The following is a 23,927-nucleotide window of genomic DNA, read 5'->3' as shown; positions in this document are numbered from 1 at the left end:
CTAGAAAAAAATGCAAGCGAGGAAAATTCTTCTCATTCTCTCATGTCTCAGCTTAATGTTTTCGCCAAAAAAAAAATTGACTGCTTTTTTCATTTTATTTATTGTATAAAAATTAAGCAAGTAGCAGGAAAAGAGGCAGCAGCTGCCTACGTTAAAGCAGCCGTATTTGTTTTACCATTCCTTTCACTTTTGCTGCTTTAACGTGATTCTTTTCTTCTGTCTGGTCTTTAACCACTACTTAAGGACAAAGACTTGGACCTTTGCTATTAATCAAATTTTAGTTTTTTCATTTAAAAAAAAAAATTTCTGAGTATAGAGTATAAACATGAACAGGTTGAAGGGGGCCTTTAGCACTTGATCCTCAGGTAGTCAGGTACCAATCATGTGGGAGTCTGGGCTGGGGCCTGGTCAGACCTGGTATCAACTTGTGTTTGTTTGGTATAATAATAGGTTAATTTGGACCTTTGATTGATCCAGTTCGATACTCATCCATGAGCATGAGCTCCCTATGTTGAAATGATAATATATTTTTCCAAGCCTTTCTTGATCTCTTCCCCGCCCAATAGGCCACAACTTGGTCTCCATTTGTTTGTTTAAAATAACTTCTTGAAAATAAATTTAAGAAATGAACTTTTTTTTTAAGTTAATATTTTTTTGTTATTTGAATAATCTTATAAAAATAATTTTTTTTGTAGTTGAATTTTTTTAAAAGTTCTATATTTTCGTCAAAGTAGTATTCTTTACATAACTATCAAATTAATATTTTTATATTTATTCAAAATAATAATAAAAAATGTCAACAACGGAGAACTAAATTTTATGTTTCACAGTTTTAATATCAATTGTATGAAAGGTAAAAAAAAAATCATGTTAAGTTAAATTTTAAATTTTTTTATGTCTTTTATTTTTATAAAAAATAATCTTTTTATTTATTTCCTTGATCCTCGTATTATTATTTTTTTACTTACATTTACTTCTTTTGTGATTTATATTTATAAGTTTTGGTCTCTACAGAAGTTACAGCCTTTATTCATAATAATATAAATTGTAAGATTTTGTCCAAATAAAATAGCTTTTAAGCTTACAAAGTTGTTAATATTGTTCTTATACATAATGAATCTACAATAACCATAATTAATCTATATAAGCAAGTGTTTTCATTTAAATAATATTGATATAATTATTAGGACATTTAAAATTATTTATTGTTAAAATAAATTTTTTTAATTTTAAGTAAAATAAAATAAAAATATTTTTATTAATATAATAATATTTTGAATTAGATGAAATTAAACTCAAGCATAAAAGAATCTATATTTAAGGTCCTATTTAAGTAAAATTATGCTCACAAACTTGATAAATGGAATTATTTTATTTTTGTCAATCTACAAATTATTTTTCATTGAGCATTTAATTTTTTACCGAATAAATATCAAAAAATTATTTTCTTTTAAACAAATAGAACTTTGACTGCGTTCTTTTACATCAAGCCTTCTACGTTCTCGTCAACTTTCAAATAATTCCCTGATATCCCCTGCTTTCCGTCCACTTGGCATTTAAAACAAAACTGAATAACTGACCATTTCAAGTCGTATTTGTGATCAAAACTCTTGATTAAATGTTCTCCAACTTGTATCTCTTTGATAAACCAGCACTCGGAATTTCCTTTTAATTAAGCAGATGGACCCCTTTGAGTCTTCCATATTAAAATGTGGCAGATAACAAAATTAAGTACTTTGAGACTTGTCCGTGTCGTGTCATTTTTGTGGCAGGCATGACTTCCAAAATATTTTTATATGACCATGTTCAAAAAAACAAAAAAAAAAATAAAAATAAAAGGGAGTTCAACATTGTGATTGATGCCGGATGTTTAGTCCGAGATAAGGAAAATTACGTGACGGAGCAAAAATTAGAAAAAGCAAATTCTCAGTTAAACGTGTAAAATATATATTAATATTTATAAGTTATTTGATTTTAATTTAAATAAAATTTAAATTAAATTAAATTTAATTTATTATTCAAATCAAATTTAAATATTTTCATACTCGATTTAAGTAATTTATGAATTTAATTTAATATTTATTTTTTAATATGTTTTTATTAATAAAATATTTTAAATTCAAATTTGAATATAAATAATTAAATTTTTATCAAAAATATAAAATTTAAATTTATTTTATAAATTAATTAAACTTAATTAAATGAATTCGAATAATTCAATTTTTATTTTTATTTAAATTTAAAAATTAAAATTTTATCAAATTTAAATCAAAATTTAAAATTTAAAATTAATATTATATCAATTCAAATGTACTTTATTACACTTATTATCAACAAATGAAAAAACTATTATATAGATCCTTATTATCGCATTAAGCGTAGGCTATCCAATAAGAATAGACCACGTTACCAATTTTTATCTCACGGTCAGAGTTGCAAAGCCAAGGAAAGAGAAACCAACAAACGGTGTTACGGGGGGAAAAAAACAGTGGCATGTGGTTGAAGAACGAAGACATTGTCAATTTAAACATTCAAAATTTTATTAACAAATGGATATTTACAAAAACCGAAACATTGCAGACTATCTCTATATTTCAAGATCACCCCAAATAAAATAAAGTCGAAACATTCGATTCAACTTTATTAAATAAATAATATTTTATTAATAAAAAAGGAGTTTTTTTTATTAACAATTAAAAAAATATTATATTCAAAATTTAAGAATCATGATGCTATATTTACTCTAATCGTATATAACTACAACAACAATGAGCAGGCAGGCAATTGAAGAGGTAATTGTAAAAGCTACAACATGAAGAAGGCCATGCCGTCATTCCATTTCTTATTGCCATCAGTGAAATTAATTAAGATTTAACTTTTGACTTGAGTGGATTGATTACAAAATTATAAGTGATTAAACGATATTTATTATAGTTAATATCCTTGCTTCAATATTTCATGACGCAAAGGATAGCAATCTATGAATGAATATATAATTCGTACATACACACCTCTTCAGTAAGCTTACAAGAGAAATTATTTTCGTTAGTGAAAATTTTAATCTACGAACGAAAAAAGTAGGAGTAAATTAAAAAAATAAAATAAGTAACAGTTAAAATGCTAGGAAATTTAGCGGGGTTAGAAGATTCTATTCAAAGTCTAAAGAGAGAAAAGACGAAGTACGTCTCTTTCTCTCTCTAAATATTATGCCTTGAATACATACAGACATACATAGGTTTCTCTTCCAGGCATCGGAGGAGGAAAAAAAAACTAAGCAACTGATTTGGGATAGTCGAGCTTTGAGGTTGGAGGGAGAAATGGATCAGATATTGAACAAGGTGGGCTCCTATTGGCTGGGCCAGAAGGCTAACAAGGAGATCAATTCCGTCGGCGACGATATCAACGTATGCTTTTCCTTTTCTCTAAATCTTTTTCTTTACCTTTCCATTTACTTCCTTCCTCTTCGATTTTGACCCCTGATCTGCTCAAGAATTTGGTCAACTTGTTAATTCACCTAGGGTTTCTTGAGAAAATGTTTCAATATTGATTTGTGCGGACTACCTTTTATTATTTTGTAATTGTAACGGTTAATTTGACTTTAAAAATAGGGTTAATCTGCGTACTTCTTAAGCTATCATTTCCGACGCGGTATTTGTTTATTGTAATTAGCAAAGACAGTTTTTTTTCCACTTTTGTTTCTGGAATTTTTAGCCTACGAATAATTGGAAATGAATTTTTTGTGCGTTTTGCATTCAATTATGTGCCAAATTTCCAATCTTTGAATAATAATATTAACGCAATTTCTTATAAAATCGGAAGCAAATGCAGTCTTATCAAAAGTTTAAAACAATATTACTTCATCTAAGAGTTCTAAGTTCATCATGAAGAAGAATGCCGTAGACTCATTTCATGTTTTCTCAAAAAATGCAGCGAAGCTGGTATGTTGATGAATATATGTTCATTTATCGATATTGCCTACCCCTTGAGCTGTGCGTGTCTATCTTTTTTTATAACATTCTTCATGCTAACATCATCTTTTCCCTCCTTTTAAACAGTCTTTATCCACCAGTATTGAAGGAGGAGCCAAATGGTTGGTTAATAAGATCAAAGGTTTGTCCTTCTCTTACTGAATCATTGTTCTATTTTTCTGTCTTAGTATTAATGTGTGAAAGATAACTTTTGCTATGCTATTCAGAAGGGTAATGTCTATGCAGTTCATTGCTTGTGCTTTAAATAACTGTTTTAGGATGAGAAGGGTAAAATTCAGGTAATTGACTTATTGTCTCGGAGGAAAATTGGGAATAAGTGAAGCTTAGACTTCAGAACAGAGAATCCAAATCTTGATGAGTTTATTTATTAGCTACAGTACATAAACCTGTAAGAAAATGATGCGAACTATTAGTCTTTAAAGTAGTAGGTTTTTCAATACCAAGTGGCCTTGTGATAATACTTAATGTAGAGAACACCAATAGAAAGCTTCTGCTGGTTTTCCATGGCCCAACTCTAATATCTATAGATTATGATCATAAAAAATAAACAGATTGATTCTTATCATAAGTTTAAACATTAATAGAAAGACTACCATTCGAACGCTCAAATGAAGCTCTATATCTTTCTTTGGGTTGGGGCTCTTCCATGGTGTTAACTATGGGATAGAAGGCCTTCAGCTTGACCCTTTATTTGACAGTATCAAGATATATAGTAGAATGTACTGTAATTCCTTTAAGTGTTGCCCCCAAAATTTGTCATTGGTACCAATATTTGGCCTTTTACAGGAAAAATGCAAAAGCCATTGCCAGAGCTGTTAAAAGAGTATAATCTCCCAATAGGTATCTTCCCTCATAATGCCACTAACTACGAATTCAATGAAGAGACGGGAAAGCTTACTGTTTTTATTCCAACAATATGTGAAGTGGGATATAGGGACTCATCAGTCCTGCGCTTCTTCACCACTGTGACTGGGTATCTGGAGAAAGGAAAGCTGGCTGATATAGAGGGTATGAAGACAAAAGTGATGATATGGGTAAAAGTAACCTGTATCACATCTGATGGATCAAAGCTCTATGTCGCTGCCGGGGTGAAGAAAACCAGGAATAGAGAGGCTTACGAGGTTTCTAGGGATGGTGTAAGTGTAGATAAGTTCTAAACTGGTTAGAATGCGTATGGTGATCCCATCTTTGTTATAACTTTAACTCCTTTCTCACAGCCTGTGAACCTAGGTACTTTTGTCTCCATAAATTTTAAGATTCAAGTAAAAAAACTGGTTCTCTCCTATGGTTGTTATTGTGGTAAGGCTTTACTCTGTTATACGTAAAGGTGGCAATGCCATGTTTATATTAATGGTAAGGAATTGGCACATGGGTTGAACACTTGAACCTTGTGCATGGAAGAGCATCATTGGGATCCATCCCCTCACAAGGCCCCCTGTATGCATCTTCCTTAACAATTGTTTGAATAACATTCCCAATTGAACTGCTGGAAAATCTATCACAACCATGACTCCCTGTTTAACAGACAAAACACATTGAGAAAACGAGTTAGAGAACATAGATTAAAAAGACAAAAGATCCAGAAAGATTAAATTGAACATTATTTAACCTGGTTAAATTTCAATCTAGTCGTCTTAATTAAGATAAGATTAATTGAACGTCGTTTGTCTCGCCTGGCTGGCATATTTAAAGTGGAACAACCTCTGCTCTAATGTCTGTTTCAAGCTACTAATGTTAGTGGCTGAGCTCGTTCCATTTAGACCCTGAACATATTAACTAAGTACACGAATCAAATTCACTTAGACAAAGAATTAATTATACACAGTGGAAGTCTTTCCCGCCACTCATCTTTCAGTCTTTTTCCTATGAGTTGAAGATCATGTTATACAGTTCATGACTTGCACGTAGCTATCAGAGTGGAGATATGGAGAAGGAAAAGCTTGGAGCTTTCATGTTTTTCTACTTTTGGCTTGGTCAGAAAAATCCTCCATTCAATCACCATATTATGTCAATGAACACTTTGATTTTACGGAGAAGTGAACTTAATTTTGTAGTAAAACTCATTTAGAATATACTACTACTAATATTGGTTTAATCAAATTTCCCTATATTGTTTTGTTTTGTTTTGTTTAATTTAAGTCTAAAACACCAAAGAATATTATCAATTAAAAAACAATCACCGAATGTATCATAAATCGAAAACCTAAAGGATAAAACTTACCCTTCCATTAAATGTTTCTAGAATTGGAATATTCGGCTGATGAGAGCTTGCCAATGATAAAGTGAAATGCCTTGAAACTTTGTCATATTTAGAGAGGTTTAATTGATTTGATTATAAGAGTAACCCACCCCCCCCCCCCCCCAAAAAAAAAAAAAAAAAAAAAAGAAAAAGAAAAGAAAAGATCCAGTGGCTCACACAACACAAGGTAGAGAAGCCGTGTGCTATCCACAAGGCAGCTTACATTCATAGGCGCATATGCCGATGGCACAATAACTTAGCTCAACGAATTTGCATCGATCACTGTCGCAATTTAATTAGCCTTAGCCTTTGAATTAAGACTTTCAATTACACGAAAGCAATACTATCCCAGTTGAGGATATGAACGCTTAACATCATGTGGCTATGATCGCGTGGAGTCACAAGCCCCTCTACAACAGGCTACAGCCTCTTTCATCGAATGTAGTAAAATTCGACATCTCATGACCAAAGATGTGCCTAAAAGCTTACGTAAAAATGAGCTGCAATTGTCTTCATCTGTAGCAAAAGGCCCTCCCTCTCCCTCTTGCATCTAACTCTAATATGTGACATTAAAGTCAAATTCGTGCTCTGCTTTGTTTGACGGGTAGATTCATCGTAAAACAGTTCCTCTGCAAGCAATAAGACAACCCATTTCTCCTTCACTCGATAGTGCCGCCGAGGACATGATCTTTTGCCTGTGTTATAATTTATAAACACCGTAGTGAAGTCATTAGTCCTTTTATGAGTATAATAAGATTTCCTCTATAGTTTGGGTCAGTGCTGAGCCTGTTGCATAAAGTCATGAAATAAATATTTGTAAAATGCAGGCCATGGTCCGGAGTTCGGACTATAAAACCGCAACTCCGCAAGGCAACGTCTCTGAGATGGATGGCAAAGGACAGAGAGGTGGCAGAAAACCTGGAGGATTGCTGTTAAAGGAATTTTCATTGATAAAAACTATTGGCATCCTGACATGGAGTTAAATCTGATGCTTTAGAACTTAGAAGCAATAATATTAGGGGCTGTTGAATTTTATGGAAAAATGTGGCCACCACTTTCATGGAGTTATAGGAGGGGCATATACCAGAGTTACAAAGAGAATCAGGAATTCAATTCTGTTTCTTTGGGTAAAAGAATTTTTATTCCTTCACCCAAACAAGCATAAAATCTGCTACAGAGTTAAAAAGAATAATCACAGCTAGTTTTTGACAAAGAGTAACTTTCTCATCAAGACTCCATTTCTTTCAATAAATTTTCTAACTTTTTCAACAAAATATCAAGTATCAAATGTGTTTTTTCATTTCTTTCGACTTATTTCAATTTTTTTTTTTTTAATTTTACTTTACTTCTATATCATATTGTCCTACAATCTTTTTTTTTTTTAAAAGAAAATCATATTCCAACCTCTTTAAAAGATTAAAAAAGAATCGTAACTTCTAATATCAAGATTCAGTTTAACCCCTAAAAAAGTGTTATTAAAAAGTAGATAAATATAGTATTATTGACTTTCCCAAACAGGAAGGTAGAAACTAGTCTGTACTAGCGAATCGAGAACTTTTGACCAAAGGATTTGGAAATTTATTCTTTTTCTCCCTTACAAAGGGCAATTTCTTCTTCTTTTTTTTTTTTGGCCGAGACAAAAGGAAATTTCTCTCAAAGAAAGATATGAAACACTTTTTTCCAGAGCGTAGAAGACATGAGCTTCTTTGACTTGCTAACGACAAGATTAACACTGCCAAAATGTCCATTCTTCTAGGGTTACGCTAACATCCACTCCTTCTAACATCGTACAGATGTGTGATTCTGAGCCAGTTGCCTTAACGAAAGAGCGAGTATGATTACTTGGAAGACTACCAACTGAGAACAGTTTACTTCGCATGGAGACAGCTATATGCTGACGCTAAGATTGTAATGTGGACAGATTATCGGGAGGGACTAAAATTCCACAAAAGCGCGTTGGTTTGGATAGACCACGAGTTCGCCACAAGCCTGCTTACATGTTTCAACCACGATCGTCCACCTAATTTCCTATCCAACGGTCCAAAACGAACCCCATCCACTCTGGAACTCTTGTAATTATCCTCAACCAGTTCTATATATCCTCTGCAATCTAACCATCCATCCACCATCTATCTTTCTTCATTTCTTCTCTTCGTTTATTACATTGATACTTAGTTCTTGTAATCAATTAGTCAAAGCAATGTTTTTGAGATCAGTTTCATCTTTTTCTGTCCAAACCAAGCAAGGGGATAATCTAATCACTTCTCTTAGGGGCTCCTCTTTATTTTCATCTTCTAGTTTGAGTTATGTTTTTCCTTCTTCCTCTGCTCTGAGTTTTCCAATCAGAAAACATGGAAGGGCTTTGGGGGTTTCTGCATCCTTGGAAACCAACAATTTGGCACTTACAGGTGTAGTGTTTCAGCCATTTGAAGAGCTCAAGAAGGAGGAACTTGATATTCCAGTCGCTCCTCAGGTTTCACTTGCTCGCCAAAAATATACAGATAACTGTGAAGCCGCAATAAATGAGCAAATTAAGTGAGTGGTTCTTGTTTTCCTTTATATACCTGTTAGGTTGTTGATCTTTCTTATTTTCAGATCTATAGTCTCATTTTCTCATTCAGATTCAGTTATTAATTTATTGGGGTTATTTTGTGTCACAGTGTGGAATACAACGTGTCCTATGTGTTCCACTCTTTGTATGCTTACTTCGACAGAGACAACATTGCTCTCAAGGGCTTAGCCAAGTAAGAACACAGAAACAAGAACCTGTTCAAAGTTTCTTCTTTTTTTAACCGTATGACATAGTGAATCCTTGATCTTGTTGCGATCAGATTTTTCAAGGAAGCTAGTGAAGAAGAAAGAGAACACGCGGAGAAGCTGATGGAATATCAGGTTTTATTAAATGTCTATTTTCTTTTTATTTTCCCTGTTTTCTACCCCTCGGGTATCTTAGGGTACATTTGGACGAGCGATTAAATTAATTATGGTGAGATTGAATGTTGTGATAGAGATGAGATTAGTGATAAAACTGGATATTGTAGCAGTAACATTAAAATAAGTGATAAGATATGAATTTAGATGCAAAAGTATTAGTAGTGATGAGATGAAATGCAGTGAAAATAAAAAATAATTATTAAAGATATTAAATTAAACTTATATATAAGAAAATTTAAATTATAATTTGATATTTATAAAATTAATAAATTATTTAAATTATTAAAGTTATTCTTATTTTTAATAATAATTTTGTTGTTAAATTTTTAAAAATTAATAAAATTGATAATAATATAAAAATTATTTTTAAAAAAATTAATAATATATTTACATAAATTGATAATAATTTAGAAGATAATAATTATTTTTTACATTAAAATAATAATTATGTTTATTCAAAATAAAATTTGAAAAAAAAATGGAAACGGCAAGAAATATTAAAAACTTTTAAATAAAAAATCAAAGTAAAAAAAAATAGACAATAATTAACTATACATTTATGCCGTCGGAAGCAAAAGCAAAAGAAAAAAAAATGAAGCAGGGGGGCTTGTTTGAAAAATTAGGAATTGGTAGAGGTGAGTTTTATCATTGGAGCACAAAGCACCAGTCAAAATTTTGAGGCTCAACACGGTGAAAATTCATTTGTACCGTGTCGTTCATGTTACCCAAATGCACATTTTTACATTATACAGTGCAGTTGACACGAATTTTCATAATAAACGCAGCTGCGTTTGGTTCCAAATGCAGCCTTATAAGTTTATTTTTTAACTGTCTAATTAGAACAAACGTGGAGGAAGAGTAAAACTACACTCTATTCTGATGCCCCCTTCAGAGTTTGAACATGCGGAGAAGGGAGATGCATTATATGGTGAGTCAGTATCTCTTTTACATGCTTATAGCGAAGCTATATATCTGCTTGGACTGCTTCCTTTTAAACCTCTGTATTTGGCTCTCAAAAGCATGCTAATGTCTTCATGCTTGAAAATATCTTCTTTGGTATTCTCATGATTTTGCTACTCTATATTTGATAAGTGTTTGTTTAATAATTAATATTGTTTGTGTTGTTTGTTCTATTAATTTTTGCTAACTTTTTTGAGTTCAGCCCTGGAATTAGCATTGTCCTTGGAGAAGTTGACAAACGAGAAGCTATTGAGCCTGCACAACGTATTATTTCTTTACCTAATGGTCTATTGAAATCCTGAAAGCAAAGTACTATGAGCAGCTCAACCTGTTTTTGAACTTCGAGCTATATATATGGTGTAGATCAGGATGTTTGAGTCTGCAACTAATCTATTCTTCTTGGTTCTCACGGGTTGTACTTTCTTGATGAATAACAGGTGGCGCAGCAAAACAATGACGCTCAGATGGAAGAATTCATTGAAAGAGAGTTTTTATCTGAGCAGGTGGGTTCAAGTCTCAACTTTCATTTTTTAGTATCAAAAAAATCTTTCAAATAACCAAAACAAACCCTTTGAATGGTGATTAAAAACCATTCTATTTTTTGTATGTATTTTGGTGTCTTGTGCATGTCTTCTTTCTAAATATCTGCATCAAAATACTCATCAGGTGGAAATTCATCTTATAATTGTGTTTTCTTCGTTTCTATATATTGTCTTCAAGACTTCAACAAATAACAATTTGTTCTATCCGGTAAGGCACCATTCTAATAAACTTGTGGGCGACTATCTAAATTTTATAGGTTGAAGCCATTAAGAAGATAGCAGAATATGTTGCACAATTAAGGATGGTTGGAAAAGGCCATGGTAAGCATTAAAATATAGAATCAAATACTAAGTATTATCTTTTCTTTCAGTTTGCTGCATCATTTGCATTCAATTAATAAAATCATTGGTCAAATGTTTCAATTACGTACTTCTAATCACTGAGGGAAATTGCTTGATCGGGTTTGCAGGAGTGTGGCACTTTGATCAAAGTCTCCTTCACGAGGGTGATGCTGGATTGTGAAGATCCAAATGATGTATCTTTTGTTGTTTAGTGCTTCAGAGATGTTCTACTATGTGGAGAAGAATAAACTGTTGTTGTAGCGTATGTTGTAGTAACCCTTTAGTTTTGCCATGTTAGAGGGACTTAGAGAACTTTCTTTTTACCCTCAAAATTAAAGGAGAGCTTTATTTGTGTACCTCAGTAAGTGGAGGAACAATGTTGAGTGATGCATAAAAAGGCTCCTCTGAACCTTGTGTCTTTGTGGCCCAAAAAAAAAAAAAAAAAAGCCTTGTGTCTTGGGCTTGTGAGTGAGAACCGTTTCCGAGTGAGATTGTATAAATAAATGACAGGAAGGGCATAATCTAGCTTGGTTTAAAACAGAATCTGAATCTCCAATAACAAGTCCATTTGTTTCTTCTGGTTTTATGGGCAATTGACGGGCGAGCATAATTAATCATCTTCCACAACACTTGTATATCTTCATACTCACCACAAGACTCCATGTCCTGGTAAAGACTACGCAGCCCTCGCCTGTTTTCTGTCGTTATTGCCCTAACTTTTGGTTGGAACAGCTGATATTAATTAGCATAGAATCCAACAGGTGTGCATTCGTGTGTAAACATAAATGAGGTTTTAAGTGCGTAGACAAAAAGCAAAAGGATATTTACCTTTAGCTTTTGGTCTGAGACGCGTAGTGACCTTTTTTAGTATACATTTCGTTGGAAAAATTTCTGAATCCACTTCTCTATCTTTTAAGTCTTGAAGAAGCTCCTCAGCTAGCTTCTCCTCTTATTTCCTCCTTTATATATATATATATATATATATGCGTGTGTTTTAATCCTAAACATCCCGATTAGCCATTAAACTAATGCTCGTAAGCAAGACAATGAAATGCATCAGACATGGCAGAAAACAACAATTTTCAAGACAGAATAGTCTCCGTCTACTTAAATTGGTTTTCACTAATAATATTGTAAACCTAGTTTCAATATAATGGAATCCAAGTCCTACCAACTTTAAAATTGTTAAAAGCAAAATAAGAGTGGGAAGGAATTACTAGCTTAAATTTCTACTTTTAAGAATTTTCTCCATATTAATCAAAGCATCTGATCCGTAGTGCTGCAATATAACAATGACTGGATATTGGTATATAATCAAGACAGAAGTTGATAGCTTTTTCCCATGTAATCACAGGGACATATTTGTCAATTGAGAGACTTTTTTTTTTTTTTCTGCTTGGCACCATCCATAGAAAGAAGACTGAAGCTTGCTCGCAAAACTCAAATAAATCTTTCAAAATGACCAATGATAAGGCAGCCAGAATTCAGCGGGTTGACATAAAAATTAATGCCTGGTTCACCCAACTCAGTCCTCACCTAGTACGGAGAAAAAGCAGGATAGAAATTAGACACCTACATTTCCCCGACGCGTTCATTTCTATCGAAGGTGCTAATTACTTTTACCCAATATATTACAAGATGAAACGGAAGTTGTCTTTCTATTGTCAGAAAGGGTAACCGGCAAGAAATTCATTAACCACTAATGAAGTGACGCTTCCTTCTAAACCATAAGGAGGCACACGTTTGTTCTCGACACATATGGAAATAAATATTCCATTGGTTGGGAATGGAATTCATCCCAACGAATTCCGAAAAACAAGGAACTAAGACTTAAAGAGGAAAGAAATTCAAAACAATGATAATAACAAAATAGCAATTAGGAATACCAAGGAAAAAAAAGTTCTGTCAGAGAGAAAAGGGTGGGGGATGCAACTCAAACCAACTACAGCATTAATATTCGCTAAAACATCCAAGTATTCGATAACTTCTAGCCTGATATGTCACTAACATCATCCAACAACAGAAAGGCTTAAATTGCAAGAAGAAAATAAAATTTTGATCACAAGTAAAAACAAGAAATCAGTATCTCCAGAATTAACTACCACAGCAAAACATAACTGGATATCTTATGCTAAAGTTTAAACAGCATTTTGGGCTGCAAGCCTCTTCCTAGCTTCCTCAATAATGGATAACTTGATACCCTTGCCCTTTGGAAGAGACACCCATGGCTTTGTTCCTTTTCCAATTGTGAAGACATTACCTAGACGAGTTGCAAACTCATGCCCAGCAGAATCTTGAATGTGGACTGTCTCAAAGCTACCCTTGTGTTTCTCCCTGTTCTTAATTATTCCAACTCGACCTCTGTTCCTTCCTCCAGTGACCATGACAACATTTCCGACATCAAACTTGATGAAATCAACAATTTTGTTGCTATCAAGATCCAACTTGATGGTGTCATTAGCCTTGATCAAAGGATCTGGGTAGCGGATGGTACGCCCATCATATGTATTGAGGTATGGAATGCCTTTCTGGCCAAACTGGACAGATCGAACCTTGCAAAGCTTGAACTGCAGGATACAAAAGGCACATGAAAAATATTGTTATAATTAACAGGGTGAAGAAAGGAGAAAAACTTGAGTGCTATTATACAAATGTGACAAGAACAAGCAGATAATAAATCCAACTGTCTACATAGAGTATTCAAACCTTGGTTTCATCACCCGTGATGGCATGGAGACGAAAACGCCCTTTGGTGTCATAAAGTAGACGGAAGTCCTCATTTGTTTTTGGAATGCACACAACATCTGGCAGAAGGTAATAAAGCATGGTTAGACAAGATTTGAAGAGAATAAGTTTGGAAAGGCAGAGAGAGTAGAGTCAAATCCTAATAAAAGGGGGTCTCAAAACTAATCTAGAACAAGCCAAGATCCCCACATGCCAATGAATATTGCTAACTAATAGATCTCAGAATGTATTTTATAAAATTAGAATGGAAGTGTTCACAAAGATTTGATCATAGGATCCTGAAGCCATCTGGAAAACAAAGAAACCAAATCAAATAAATTACATTCAATTAAATACTTTGTATATTGGGAGAAAAAAAGATTCAACTGAACCAAGTTAGTAAAGGAAATAAAGAGAAAGTACACATACCCATAAAACCAGCAGGATAGGTTTTATCTGTCCTAACCTTCCCATCTACCATAACATGCCTCTGCATGAGAATAGCAATGACTTCTCTATAAGTTAGAGCATACTTCAATCTGTTTCGCAGAATGAGGATCAACGGCAAGCATTCCCTGGACTTGTGGGGCCCAGATGATGGCTTGGGTGCCTGCATAACAGGAAGATAAGACACAAAATTGAAATTAAATAGATGAAGCAGGCAGGTGGAGAAGACATAGAGAGAACTGAAGGAATAAAGAAAAACAGTAAACTATTATGGAAGTGAAGGGATCAAGACGATAACATACAAAAGCACCACCAAGCTTGTCAAGCATCCAATGCCTAGGGGCATTGAGCCTCTTCAAATGTTTCTTCAACCCTCTAGCCTGTCAGGCACCACAAAGAAAGGATAGTGCAAATGAAACTGAAATATCGTATCACATTTTAAACATTCTAGCCATTTAAAATAGAAAAACACCGAATAAGAAGCAGAGAAATGATCTAAAGTTCCATTTAAGTCCTTCCCTATCATTTAAATCATCGTTTTAGATCAAATACTAATTAATTAAGCAAGGAATAAGCTAGATCCCAGCTATTGAATCTACTGTTACTGCCCAAAACCCAGATTTCTAAAATGAACAAGGGAAATTACAGCAAACCCAGATATAATAAAAATTCCAGATCAATGAAGCAAGACCACTTGATTTATTTAGAAAACAAGCCAGAAAGGCATCAAGCAACAGTGATTAAACAAACTAATCTGGAACATCTTATTGCCTTTTCCAAAAGCAAACAACAGCAGATCCAATAAACTCGTCAAAGAATGAAAAAGTATGGAATAATAAGTAAATCAAAGTTAGGGAAGGCAGAAGAAACTGACCATCTTGGAGAAATGCGGCTGTTTTAGCCCAAAGTCTGCGGGTTTGATAGAGCCGTTCTTCTTTGAGTGGGAGATAGAGGGGCTACAAAAACCCTAATAACTCCGTTCTATACTTCTGTAAAGGGCAGTTAGGGTTTGCGAGGCAAATATGAATTGGATATGGGCCGTGTCTGCCATGAATCATATGTAAGGACGTTAATTTACCATAGAGCCCAGAATACGCTATAGCTCTTTAGTAGTTGGGCTTGCATCCAATATATTTTAGAGCTTGGTCTGTCCATCATTTAGTGAATTGGGCCAGGCTAGTCCATGCATCAGACTCTTTTTATATATTGTTAGAATTAGTTTTATGCTAGGTGAAATATTAAAATAATAAATAATTTATTATTATATAAAGTTAAAAAAGAGAGAAAAAATTAAAAAAATAAGTATATAAACATGAGAGAAAGGATGAGATGAGTGAACATAGGATTAGAGAAAAGATACGCATGATCAAATATTTAAATTTTTTAAAGAAACTTTTAAAGGGAATTAACATACCTTTGTATCTTTTGATAACTCTTGTTGCTTTTTTTTTTTTTTTAAATATAATAGTGAGCTGGTGTGCAACTATTAGGTATTAGCGTTTGATTCATGAATCTTGCTCAACTAATCACATATATAATTGTCCTATATATATATATATGCATAATTAATGGATGCCAAAAAAAGGGAGAAAGATTGTATAAAAAGATATTTTTTGAGACATATAAAAGGAAATTTTGCATTATTTTGAAAGTTACAGGTGCTTATAAAACTGGTAAGCCATAAATGTATGGCGCTATTAATAGCAACCAAATATTCCAAGGGAATTACTATTTATTTATTTATTTATTTATTTTGGATTTTATTATTTTAACTTAAAAATAACTAGTTCGATATCTTTATATGTACGTTTTACTAATAATTAACTTGTTAATATCTCGATGTTTGCCAGCAATTATGTGCTTTATAGGTAAAGTATTAAACTCTTAATTTTAATAATTCAAATTCAAATTCTTATAATCTCAAGTAAAAAAAAAAAAAAAAAAAAAACTCCAAGTTTAGTTTTAGAAAATTTTTTTATAATGTATTAGTAAATAACTTTGGATTTAGAAGCTTTAAATTGAATCCTCATGTTAAGATTAAAAGTTTTCTTCTTAATTTCATGAATCTTAGGCCAAGAGAACTGTCAAGCATACTTTGATCAGTTGACCTTGATAATTGATGGATATAACGTTAATTGCTCATAACATCCTTCGACATACAATGGATCCTTCTCTTTATTTATCTCATACTTATCTTATATGCAGGAGTGGCATTTCAGATTTATTCTCCGCGTTGAGCGTCTAACCTTGGAGAACAAGCAGAATGAGGGGGTTTATTGTTTTGATATGACTCGGTTGGGCACGGTCCCCATCGATTGCTATAAAAATGACTATGGAAATGTGGTTAGTTTCATGATCTTATCATCTCTTTGATCTTTCTTCGTGTAAATTGTTCTTCTAATATTAATTGTGTGATATGTTTACAGCTTGGAAAATGGAATGCTGCTGAAACTGCTCAGCTTAATCCACCACATAAATTTGTCCCATGGGTGCTTGTCAACGGTCAACCTCTACGGGAGGTCATTTTCTAGCTTATATCTCTTTCGCTCTCCATTTTGCCTTAATTTTATGGCTTTATTGTCTTGACTCTTACACTATTTTTGTGAAAACAGGACTTTGAGAATTTTGTTAGCTACGTCTGCAAGGCATGCAAGGGCGAACAAGTGCCTGAGGCTTCTCAATCACTTCCACTAATGAACAAGTCTTTGAAAAAGGCAACTCTTAGTAATCCAGTTTGCTATGCTAAGAGAAGAACTGGAAAGCTTTGACACCAGTTAAGAAAATCTGAGACTTTGTGTCAATTCCCTCGTTTGTAGGCATCATTGCTGCATGCTGATACACCCACATTCAATCACATGGTTACTGAATTATGGGATTCACTTTGGCTTCTTTCTGCTTAAATTGAACAATAGCGATTGCTCTTGCTTAAATAGTACATAATAGAGCAGTACAATTGATTATATGATGGATTTGAAATGTAAATGGATGCCACGGCCATATAAAACTGCCTTTTCATAAAGTTCTGGTTTTGACGACTGAATAATCTCTTTGGATCAGATACTTGCGCGCTCTAGTTGGTGGGGAAACACTAATTTATTATTCTAACTAGTCAAAGTCAGGCAGGGTGTTGAACCAAAAAAAGAAAAAAAATCATATGCATTTGATCTCCTACAATTTTAAAAATGCTAAAATAGAATGATCATGGGAAGGATTCCATAATTTACAGGCATGAGTTGTGTACTAGATCTCACCATCTGTTCCGTGCAGTATTAGTATTTCATAATTTACAGGCTGAGATTTGAGTGTTGCTGAAGTCTGTAGTTGGCACTGCAATTAATTTGGAGTGTCCGGAATCCACAGCTGACTAGTTTGCACTTTGTAGTATATATGCTTGTATGAAGTTAATGTATACCCCATTTGATTATTCGGAAGTGATATTTTTATTCACAATTAAAGGAATTTGACCATTCCAGAAAAACTGCAGCAGTGAGAGTTTTTGTCCTTAGTGAATTAACTCTCCAGCTAAGATTGAAAGCAATCTTTTTTTCTCTTTTGTAAAATACAAAGAAGATTGGGGTACATCTGACACAATATCATGTGAATTTTCACATAGACACAGCCAGCCTTTTGCAGACACAATCTCATAGGTTTAGAAGAAGAAGAGAAAATATGTTAGAGCACGTCTATCATAGGGATCCAAGAGCAAGTAGCTCGTTATTTGCAATCTAGTTATTTATTTTTTGGATATACTTGCTATAGGATTACCATATGAAACTTGTGTGGCAGCAGAGTGAACCTTTAGAAGGAACAAAATTTTGCTCAATGTCAATTAACTCTACTTGTGATTGTGATATATATATCTACATATATGGATCTTCCTTCACCATGAAGTGGGAAGATAATAATACTTAAAACTTGAGGTGATCTTTTTAACATGCCAGTTTGCTAAGATATTTACTCTCTCTCTCTCTCTCTCTCTATATATATATATATATATATATCAAGTGAACCAGACTGATTAGAAGGCCCTTTAAGCGAAAAGTTAAGGAAAGCTAAGAGATTGAAAATTAATCAAACTAGAAAGAGAAGAATTTGATGAAGACTAGTTTCAGATTCAAAATATTAATAGGGGCATTATTGATGTCACATGACATCCTTCAAAAAAAAGGCCTATATATTTGTGCACGCACATTACTTGTTCTCAAAAATGGCCTTTTGTAAGTTAGTCTTCCCAGTAGTTATCGCTTGTCTTTTCTTTTTATTCACATTTTCATCTCATGCTTCTGAAGGAACTGACGCTGGTTTCAAGGTTTCAACCCCTAACAGTAACAGTAGTTCTCAAAATGTTAATATCTCAATTTATTACGAAGCTTTCTGTCTTCATTGTGCAAAGTTTATTGTCAACAAGCTGGAAGGCTTGTTCGAAAATGGTCTTATCTCCATCATCAATCTCACGCTAGTTCCTTGGGGTGATTCCTACATCGATAAATCTAACAACACCATCATTTGTAAGGTCATATTTTACCTTCATCATCTTCATCTGGGTTTGATTTATTCTGTTTACACTCCGTTTAAGCAAGAAGTTGGGAGAAGTAGACTCCCATCAGTTTTTTTTTTTGACTAACAAAGCCGAAAGATTAGAAAAAAAAAAGTTGAAATTAAAAACTTATGATGAAGTCGTACCAGGCCTAGCAAATCATCTCTAGTCTAAAGAAACTTGATTATTGAGCTGGCTTTTCAGGTCCCATAAACCCAAAAAGTGCTGGAGTACCTAATTGTCCTCTAAAGGGAGGCAATTCTGGAACGTATCTTCGACCTTTGGTGTTGAAGGACATACATTAACGCTATTATGAGTTTATGGAGGACCATCTTCTTCTTTTCCTTGTTTCAGTCTTCCATGTTATCCAGCCCCAAGTTAAAAGATATAAGCTTCAGTTCTCATGAAAAAATTCCATTCTGAAAAATGCCTCTTTTTTTAAGGAAAAAATTGCCACACTTATTAATTTGATGATTTTATCCAGATCACTGGATGCTGGTATCCTTGTTGATTTTCATTATGCCTGTTTCTTTATCTGACTTACATTTCAACAAACTTTTGCAGCATGGACAAGAGGAATGCCAGTTAAATACCATTGAAGCCTGTACTATTCATGTCTGGCCTGACGTGGTAAGCATATATGTGTATGTGTGTGTGTGTGTATATATATATATATATTTATATATTCTACAGCTGCACCACTCTTGATTGTTGATTCTTCTCTCTCTCTCTCTCTCTCTCTCTCTCTCACTCCACATTTGTTTTATCCTGGAACCTTGATACCTTATTGTTATATTGCTGTGCATTTTTTTTTTATTAATATTACATATATAGCTAGAATTTAAAGATGACAATATTCTGCTCAACTTACAGAACAAGCATTACGGTCTGATCTACTGCATTGAGTTTCTAGCGATTGAGGGAAGGCAAAAAGAATGGGAAAGTTGTTTCGACTCATTGGGCTTGCCTCAGAAACACATTTTAGACTGCTACAATAGTGGAAAGGGAAGAACGGTTGGTTTCTTTTTCCTATTTCATTACCCAGCAAAATGATGATGAAATAAAAGAAATAATCATAGTAATGATAACATTGATTTTGACAAGGTAAATTAATGTGGCCTTCCATAATTTGGATTAATTTTTCGGTGATTTCTTTTTATTGCTTTCTCATGCTTCTATGAGTAATTTCTTACATTGGATATGAATTGATATGCAGCTTGAGTTAGCATATGCCAATGAAACTGCTCATCTTAATCCACCTCACGCATATACTCCATGGGTGGTGGTGAACAATCTGTCAATTGGAAATGTTAGTTCCTTTAAAACTAATTTCTTCTTTCCAATTCTTATACTTTCTCCATTTCAACATCTTTGCATTTCTTTTTGTAGGACTACGAAAATCTTGAAGCTTATATCTGCAAAGCATACAAAGGCAACGCTGCACCCGACAGCTGCAAGTCAATTCCACCAGATATCAACTCAACTGGTAATGCAAAGAACTTGAAGTCTTCAACACCAACAAAAAAAATGCACAGCCGCTGATCCTGCCTGGTTCGTGGCCATCATAATTAACCCTCTCTGGGAGATGCTCGCCAGTCTGGCTTTGGGACTGTGGTTGATTGTATTTATTATTTACCAAAGTTAAGAAATACTGTGTACATCACATGCGAATATATTTCAATCAATCACACTTTGTCGTTTGCATTAATTATCGCAACATTTGGCCTTATCAACAATAAGAGGAGAAGTTCTAGCATTAGGTTTGGGTTCAGAAATATGAGGCTTTCTTAAAACAGATTCTAGGGCTCAAGATTGCATATAAATGGGTTGGCAGCTGGCATTAAATTTGGAGGTTGGAGTGAAATTTGATCAATTTTCACTAATGAGCAAATGAAAGAATCTCACTAATCTTAAAATGGAAAATTGCCAACCGCTCAAGTAGATGAAAGTTCAGAAGCACTATTTACCAGCGGATTTGCTTTCATAAGTCATGAAAATTGCAGTTAACCAATTCCATATTCCAATTTTGAAATTCAAAGCATTGTTTAAGGAAGGAAATCTGCTTTAATATTGAGCTAGGTAAGTTCATACAGCCTGTTCAAAGAAATAAAAGCTGATGTTGTTCTGTTTGGTGCTTATATAAAAACAAATCCATTCATTTTCTTCCCTAGGCATTGGCACATTAGGGTTTTGCATGCTTAATCAGGTTCTTAATTAAAGTTTACTGTTTTTTCTCAATAGTTAATGCTTATGGTTGGGTGAGGTTGGATGAATATATATAACTTTTTTCCCAGTCCAAACATAGAATAAGGATGCTGTACTATTTGTGGTGACGTGCATGCTTCAACTTTGCCTTTGAGTTTGTCCAGAGGCTGTTCTCCACTGAATCACATATTGAACATGATAGTGGTGATGTTGAATTAGACATCATAATCATCATCATCATCATCATGATCATCTTTTCTTTTTGAGTATTAGATTTCAACTATACTAAAATTTTAAAGAAATAGAACCTGACTTTCAAAATGTGCTTAAGTTCATATAAATCAACCGGCCCTTTTGTCACATAATCTGTTGGTTTTTCTACTGACATCAAATAAAAATTTACTGAAACTAATGATCTCCATCCAAAACATTTGTACTATCCTGGGTGTGACAGTGAATAATCAATTAACCTCTTGATGATGTTAGTCCCTCATCTTTCTGTTCCTCATTATCAACACCTTTGTTTCTCTATCTGACCCTTTAAATATTTTCGGTGCAGAGCGAAAATTTTATAATCCATATATCTCTGCAATGCTTACAAAGACAAAGCTCTGACAAAGGCCTGCATGTCACATTCTACAAAAGCAACTAAAGAGAAAAGCTCAATGTCTCCTGTTTGCTACGTGGACTCAGCAAAGGAAATTCCAAATTCATCAGAGACTTCATTGTTGCAGTGGAGGAAAACAGAACCTGCATAAATTCATATAGTAGTAGGATGTCCCATTTAATCTTGACTTTTACATCATTTATGTAGGAAGGAATTTGATTGGATCATTGGACTACTATCATATTATTATTATATCCCTATGGTTATTATGATGAACTCTTCTTTGCAGATTTATGATGTAATCTTCATTCTGCACTTGGAACAAAAGCAATTGCTGTCCTCTTATTTGAAACTCTTGTCTCTTCCCAAGTTTAAAGTTGAAGCATAAAAAGGAGACTACAAATGAGTTTCATCTGCTGGTTCCAGATTACCAACAATTTGAATCATTATCAACAAAAAACATCCCTAATGCATTTGTTTGGCATCGGAATACACATCAGTAACAGTAAGAAAGGATCTTTAAGAATCAAAATCATCTATCACCTAACAGGATCAAAAGTTTCGGAACCAAAAATGCTTGGATAGAAGCATTAAAAACACACAACATTATAAATTTGATTACAGATTTCAACTGAAAGAAAGTATGTCCAATGCCCTATTGGGAATTTATCATCTTCCATATGCTATCACAAGCATCAAATGCAGTCTTCTTTGCTGGGTGAAATTCAAACTTCTCTACCACCTTTTTATCTCTATCTACTATATCTGTGATAAATTTGAATCCAGGAGAATCCGTGCAACGCAACATAAAAACAACTTCGAATATGATACACCTGACAGACAAAAGATGATGGGGAAAATAATATTTATCAGAAGGATACGGCCTGAGGTTCTGGATTGGTCTTCCAAGTCTGGAATGGTATTAGTTATAGAAACATACAGCGAAAGCTTCCTCCTGCAAGATCAAAGTATAATTTATAGAGAGAAAATTGGATTGTAAGTCTAATTTATAGAGAGAAATAACACATTTTCATATACTGGACATCAAGTCAGCAAAAGGTAAACTTGGGAAGGCATAGCTTATTAGTTTTGGAATAAGAAAACATTGTTGAACATAGCAAAGGATCCCAGGTTCATCAAAACAAAGTTGACTGACAAATCCCAGATACTATAAATTTCATTTCAGATGCGTAGGGTTGATATCAGTTTGGTTTAGATCAGATTCAGTTTGATTTTTTTGGATATTACATAATATTATGAAAATTTAAAATTTGATTCAAATTTGAGCCGAATTTTTATTCGATTTAAATTGAATTAAATTAAATTTTACCGGTTTAATTTGATTTAATTTATTGATTTTTATTTTTTAATTTTTAAAATTTTTATCTATTATTTTAATATAAAAATTTAATATATTTAAATAAATTTTGATATAAAAATATTAATTTTATTTTAAAAAAATTAAAAAATATATATAATTTGATTCGATTCGATTTTTTTTATTTACATTTCTTGATATGAAATTTGATTCAAACCTAATAAATATATTTAATATTCAAATTTAATTCAAATTGAATGGAAAAAATCGATCTGAATCAAATCAAATATTATAATTTTAAATCGATTTTGAGATTTTTCATTTTTTTTTTCTCAAGCCTAAGTTAACCACATTCAGAACAGAAAGCAACCGCGTGGACAAAGTGTATATACATAGTTTAGAAATTCAAGACAAAATCTTTCCCTTATTTGTCCAAGAGACACATTCATGCTAACAAGTTTCCCCCGATTTCAGTACAGGACATAAACATCAGATTCAGAAAATATAAGAACGACCAAGCATCATTTGCTTCAGGAATTCGAGTTCATAAACTTAGTGTTCTTTGAGCTTGTCTTGCTCAAATTTCCTCAACATTTGCTTCCGCTCTTCAATATAAACCTTCTGGCGCTCCAGCTCACTTATCTCATTGTTAATAGCCGTGTTCTTAAAAATGGAGATTTAAATAAATAAATAAATAAAGCAAACACCGCAAAACCAAAACCTTAAAAAAAATCAAAAGAAAAACACCGACAAAAATATATGCTTATCTAAGTTCCTCCTTAAGTCCACGTTCTTTCTCAAGTTCTTCTTGCAATTCCTTCAGCAAATACTCCATTTCAGCGCCATCAGCAACCTCAGACTTTGCTTGCTCTGTTTTGAACATGTTTAAAATTATTAAAAAATTATTCCTGTATTGTAAATATATCATTCGATGTGGTGATTCATCCATTTCTTAATTAATCTAATCTATTCATCATTTCCCCCCCCCAAAAAAAAAAGGAATAGTTTGCAATGACTATCTCCATTAATTTTTATCATTATTCTAATACTATTTTTATAAATATTATTTATAAAATAATAAGA

At 33.2% G+C, this 23,927-nt stretch overlaps 5 protein-coding genes and 1 long non-coding RNA gene across 9 annotated transcripts; 3 read left to right on the top strand and 3 right to left on the bottom strand.

Moving 5' to 3' along the window:
• Window positions 1-3,088: 3,088 nt before the first annotated feature.
• LOC149515196 (uncharacterized) lies at window positions 3,089-5,733 on the bottom strand. The gene is made up of 2 exons (XR_016327890.1): window positions 5,599-5,733; window positions 3,089-5,503 (listed from the first exon to the last, which is right to left on the bottom strand). It is a non-coding gene; the product is annotated as an uncharacterized LOC149515196 (long non-coding RNA).
• On the top strand, window positions 3,270-5,272 carry LOC111294047 (uncharacterized protein At5g01610-like). Of its 2 annotated transcripts, XM_022887207.2 has the most exons (4): window positions 3,270-3,404; window positions 4,056-4,110; window positions 4,776-4,829; window positions 4,914-5,272. In XM_022887207.2, exons 1-4 carry the CDS (start codon window positions 3,318-3,320, stop codon window positions 5,144-5,146), a joined length of 429 nt encoding a protein of 142 aa, XP_022742942.1. In that variant the 5' UTR covers window positions 3,270-3,317; the 3' UTR covers window positions 5,147-5,272. The 2 variants fall into 2 exon arrangements, with proteins under 2 accessions (XP_022742942.1, XP_022742941.1); XM_022887206.2 differs by having other exon boundaries at window positions 4,776-5,272.
• Window positions 5,734-8,352: 2,619 nt separating the features above from the next.
• On the top strand, window positions 8,353-11,549 carry LOC111295692 (ferritin-3, chloroplastic-like). 3 transcript variants are annotated; one of them, XM_022889305.2, is made up of 8 exons: window positions 8,353-8,763; window positions 8,889-8,972; window positions 9,060-9,120; window positions 10,003-10,090; window positions 10,325-10,386; window positions 10,560-10,625; window positions 10,922-10,985; window positions 11,135-11,549. In XM_022889305.2, exons 1-8 carry the CDS (start codon window positions 8,429-8,431, stop codon window positions 11,185-11,187), a joined length of 813 nt encoding a protein of 270 aa, XP_022745040.1. In that variant the 5' UTR covers window positions 8,353-8,428; the 3' UTR covers window positions 11,188-11,549. The 3 variants fall into 3 exon arrangements, with proteins under 3 accessions (XP_022745040.1, XP_022745041.1, XP_089600300.1); XM_022889306.2 differs by lacking the exon at window positions 10,922-10,985; XM_089744174.1 differs by lacking the exons at window positions 10,003-10,090; window positions 10,325-10,386.
• A 1,413-nt stretch (window positions 11,550-12,962) lies between these two features.
• On the bottom strand, window positions 12,963-15,170 carry LOC111295693 (small ribosomal subunit protein eS4-like). Its single transcript, XM_022889309.2, has 5 exons — window positions 15,052-15,170; window positions 14,480-14,557; window positions 14,160-14,340; window positions 13,713-13,810; window positions 12,963-13,573 (listed from the first exon to the last, which is right to left on the bottom strand). Exons 1-5 carry the CDS (start codon window positions 15,052-15,054, stop codon window positions 13,145-13,147), a joined length of 789 nt encoding a protein of 262 aa, XP_022745044.1. The 5' UTR covers window positions 15,055-15,170; the 3' UTR covers window positions 12,963-13,144.
• A 3,214-nt stretch (window positions 15,171-18,384) lies between these two features.
• LOC111294940 (gamma-interferon-responsive lysosomal thiol protein-like) lies at window positions 18,385-20,762 on the top strand. The gene is made up of 5 exons (XM_022888242.2): window positions 18,385-18,690; window positions 19,279-19,344; window positions 19,588-19,728; window positions 19,931-20,023; window positions 20,104-20,762. Exons 1-5 carry the CDS (start codon window positions 18,385-18,387, stop codon window positions 20,254-20,256), a joined length of 759 nt encoding a protein of 252 aa, XP_022743977.2. The 3' UTR covers window positions 20,257-20,762.
• A 411-nt stretch (window positions 20,763-21,173) lies between these two features.
• Window positions 21,174-23,727, bottom strand: LOC149515195 (kinetochore protein SPC24 homolog). The gene is made up of 4 exons (XM_089743011.1): window positions 23,612-23,727; window positions 23,401-23,502; window positions 22,408-22,481; window positions 21,174-22,291 (listed from the first exon to the last, which is right to left on the bottom strand). Exons 1-4 carry the CDS (start codon window positions 23,725-23,727, stop codon window positions 22,182-22,184), a joined length of 402 nt encoding a protein of 133 aa, XP_089599137.1. The 3' UTR covers window positions 21,174-22,181.
• Between the last annotated feature and the right edge of the window lie 200 nt (window positions 23,728-23,927).

This window comes from Durio zibethinus, chromosome 14, assembly GCF_047325235.1.
Source record: "Durio zibethinus cultivar Kanyao isolate XHJ-2024 chromosome 14, ASM4732523v1, whole genome shotgun sequence".
NCBI classification, from domain to species: Eukaryota; Viridiplantae; Streptophyta; class Magnoliopsida; order Malvales; family Malvaceae; genus Durio; species Durio zibethinus.
Note: the sequence above shows the minus strand (reverse complement) of the source record. Positions and strands in the feature narration are given on the sequence as shown.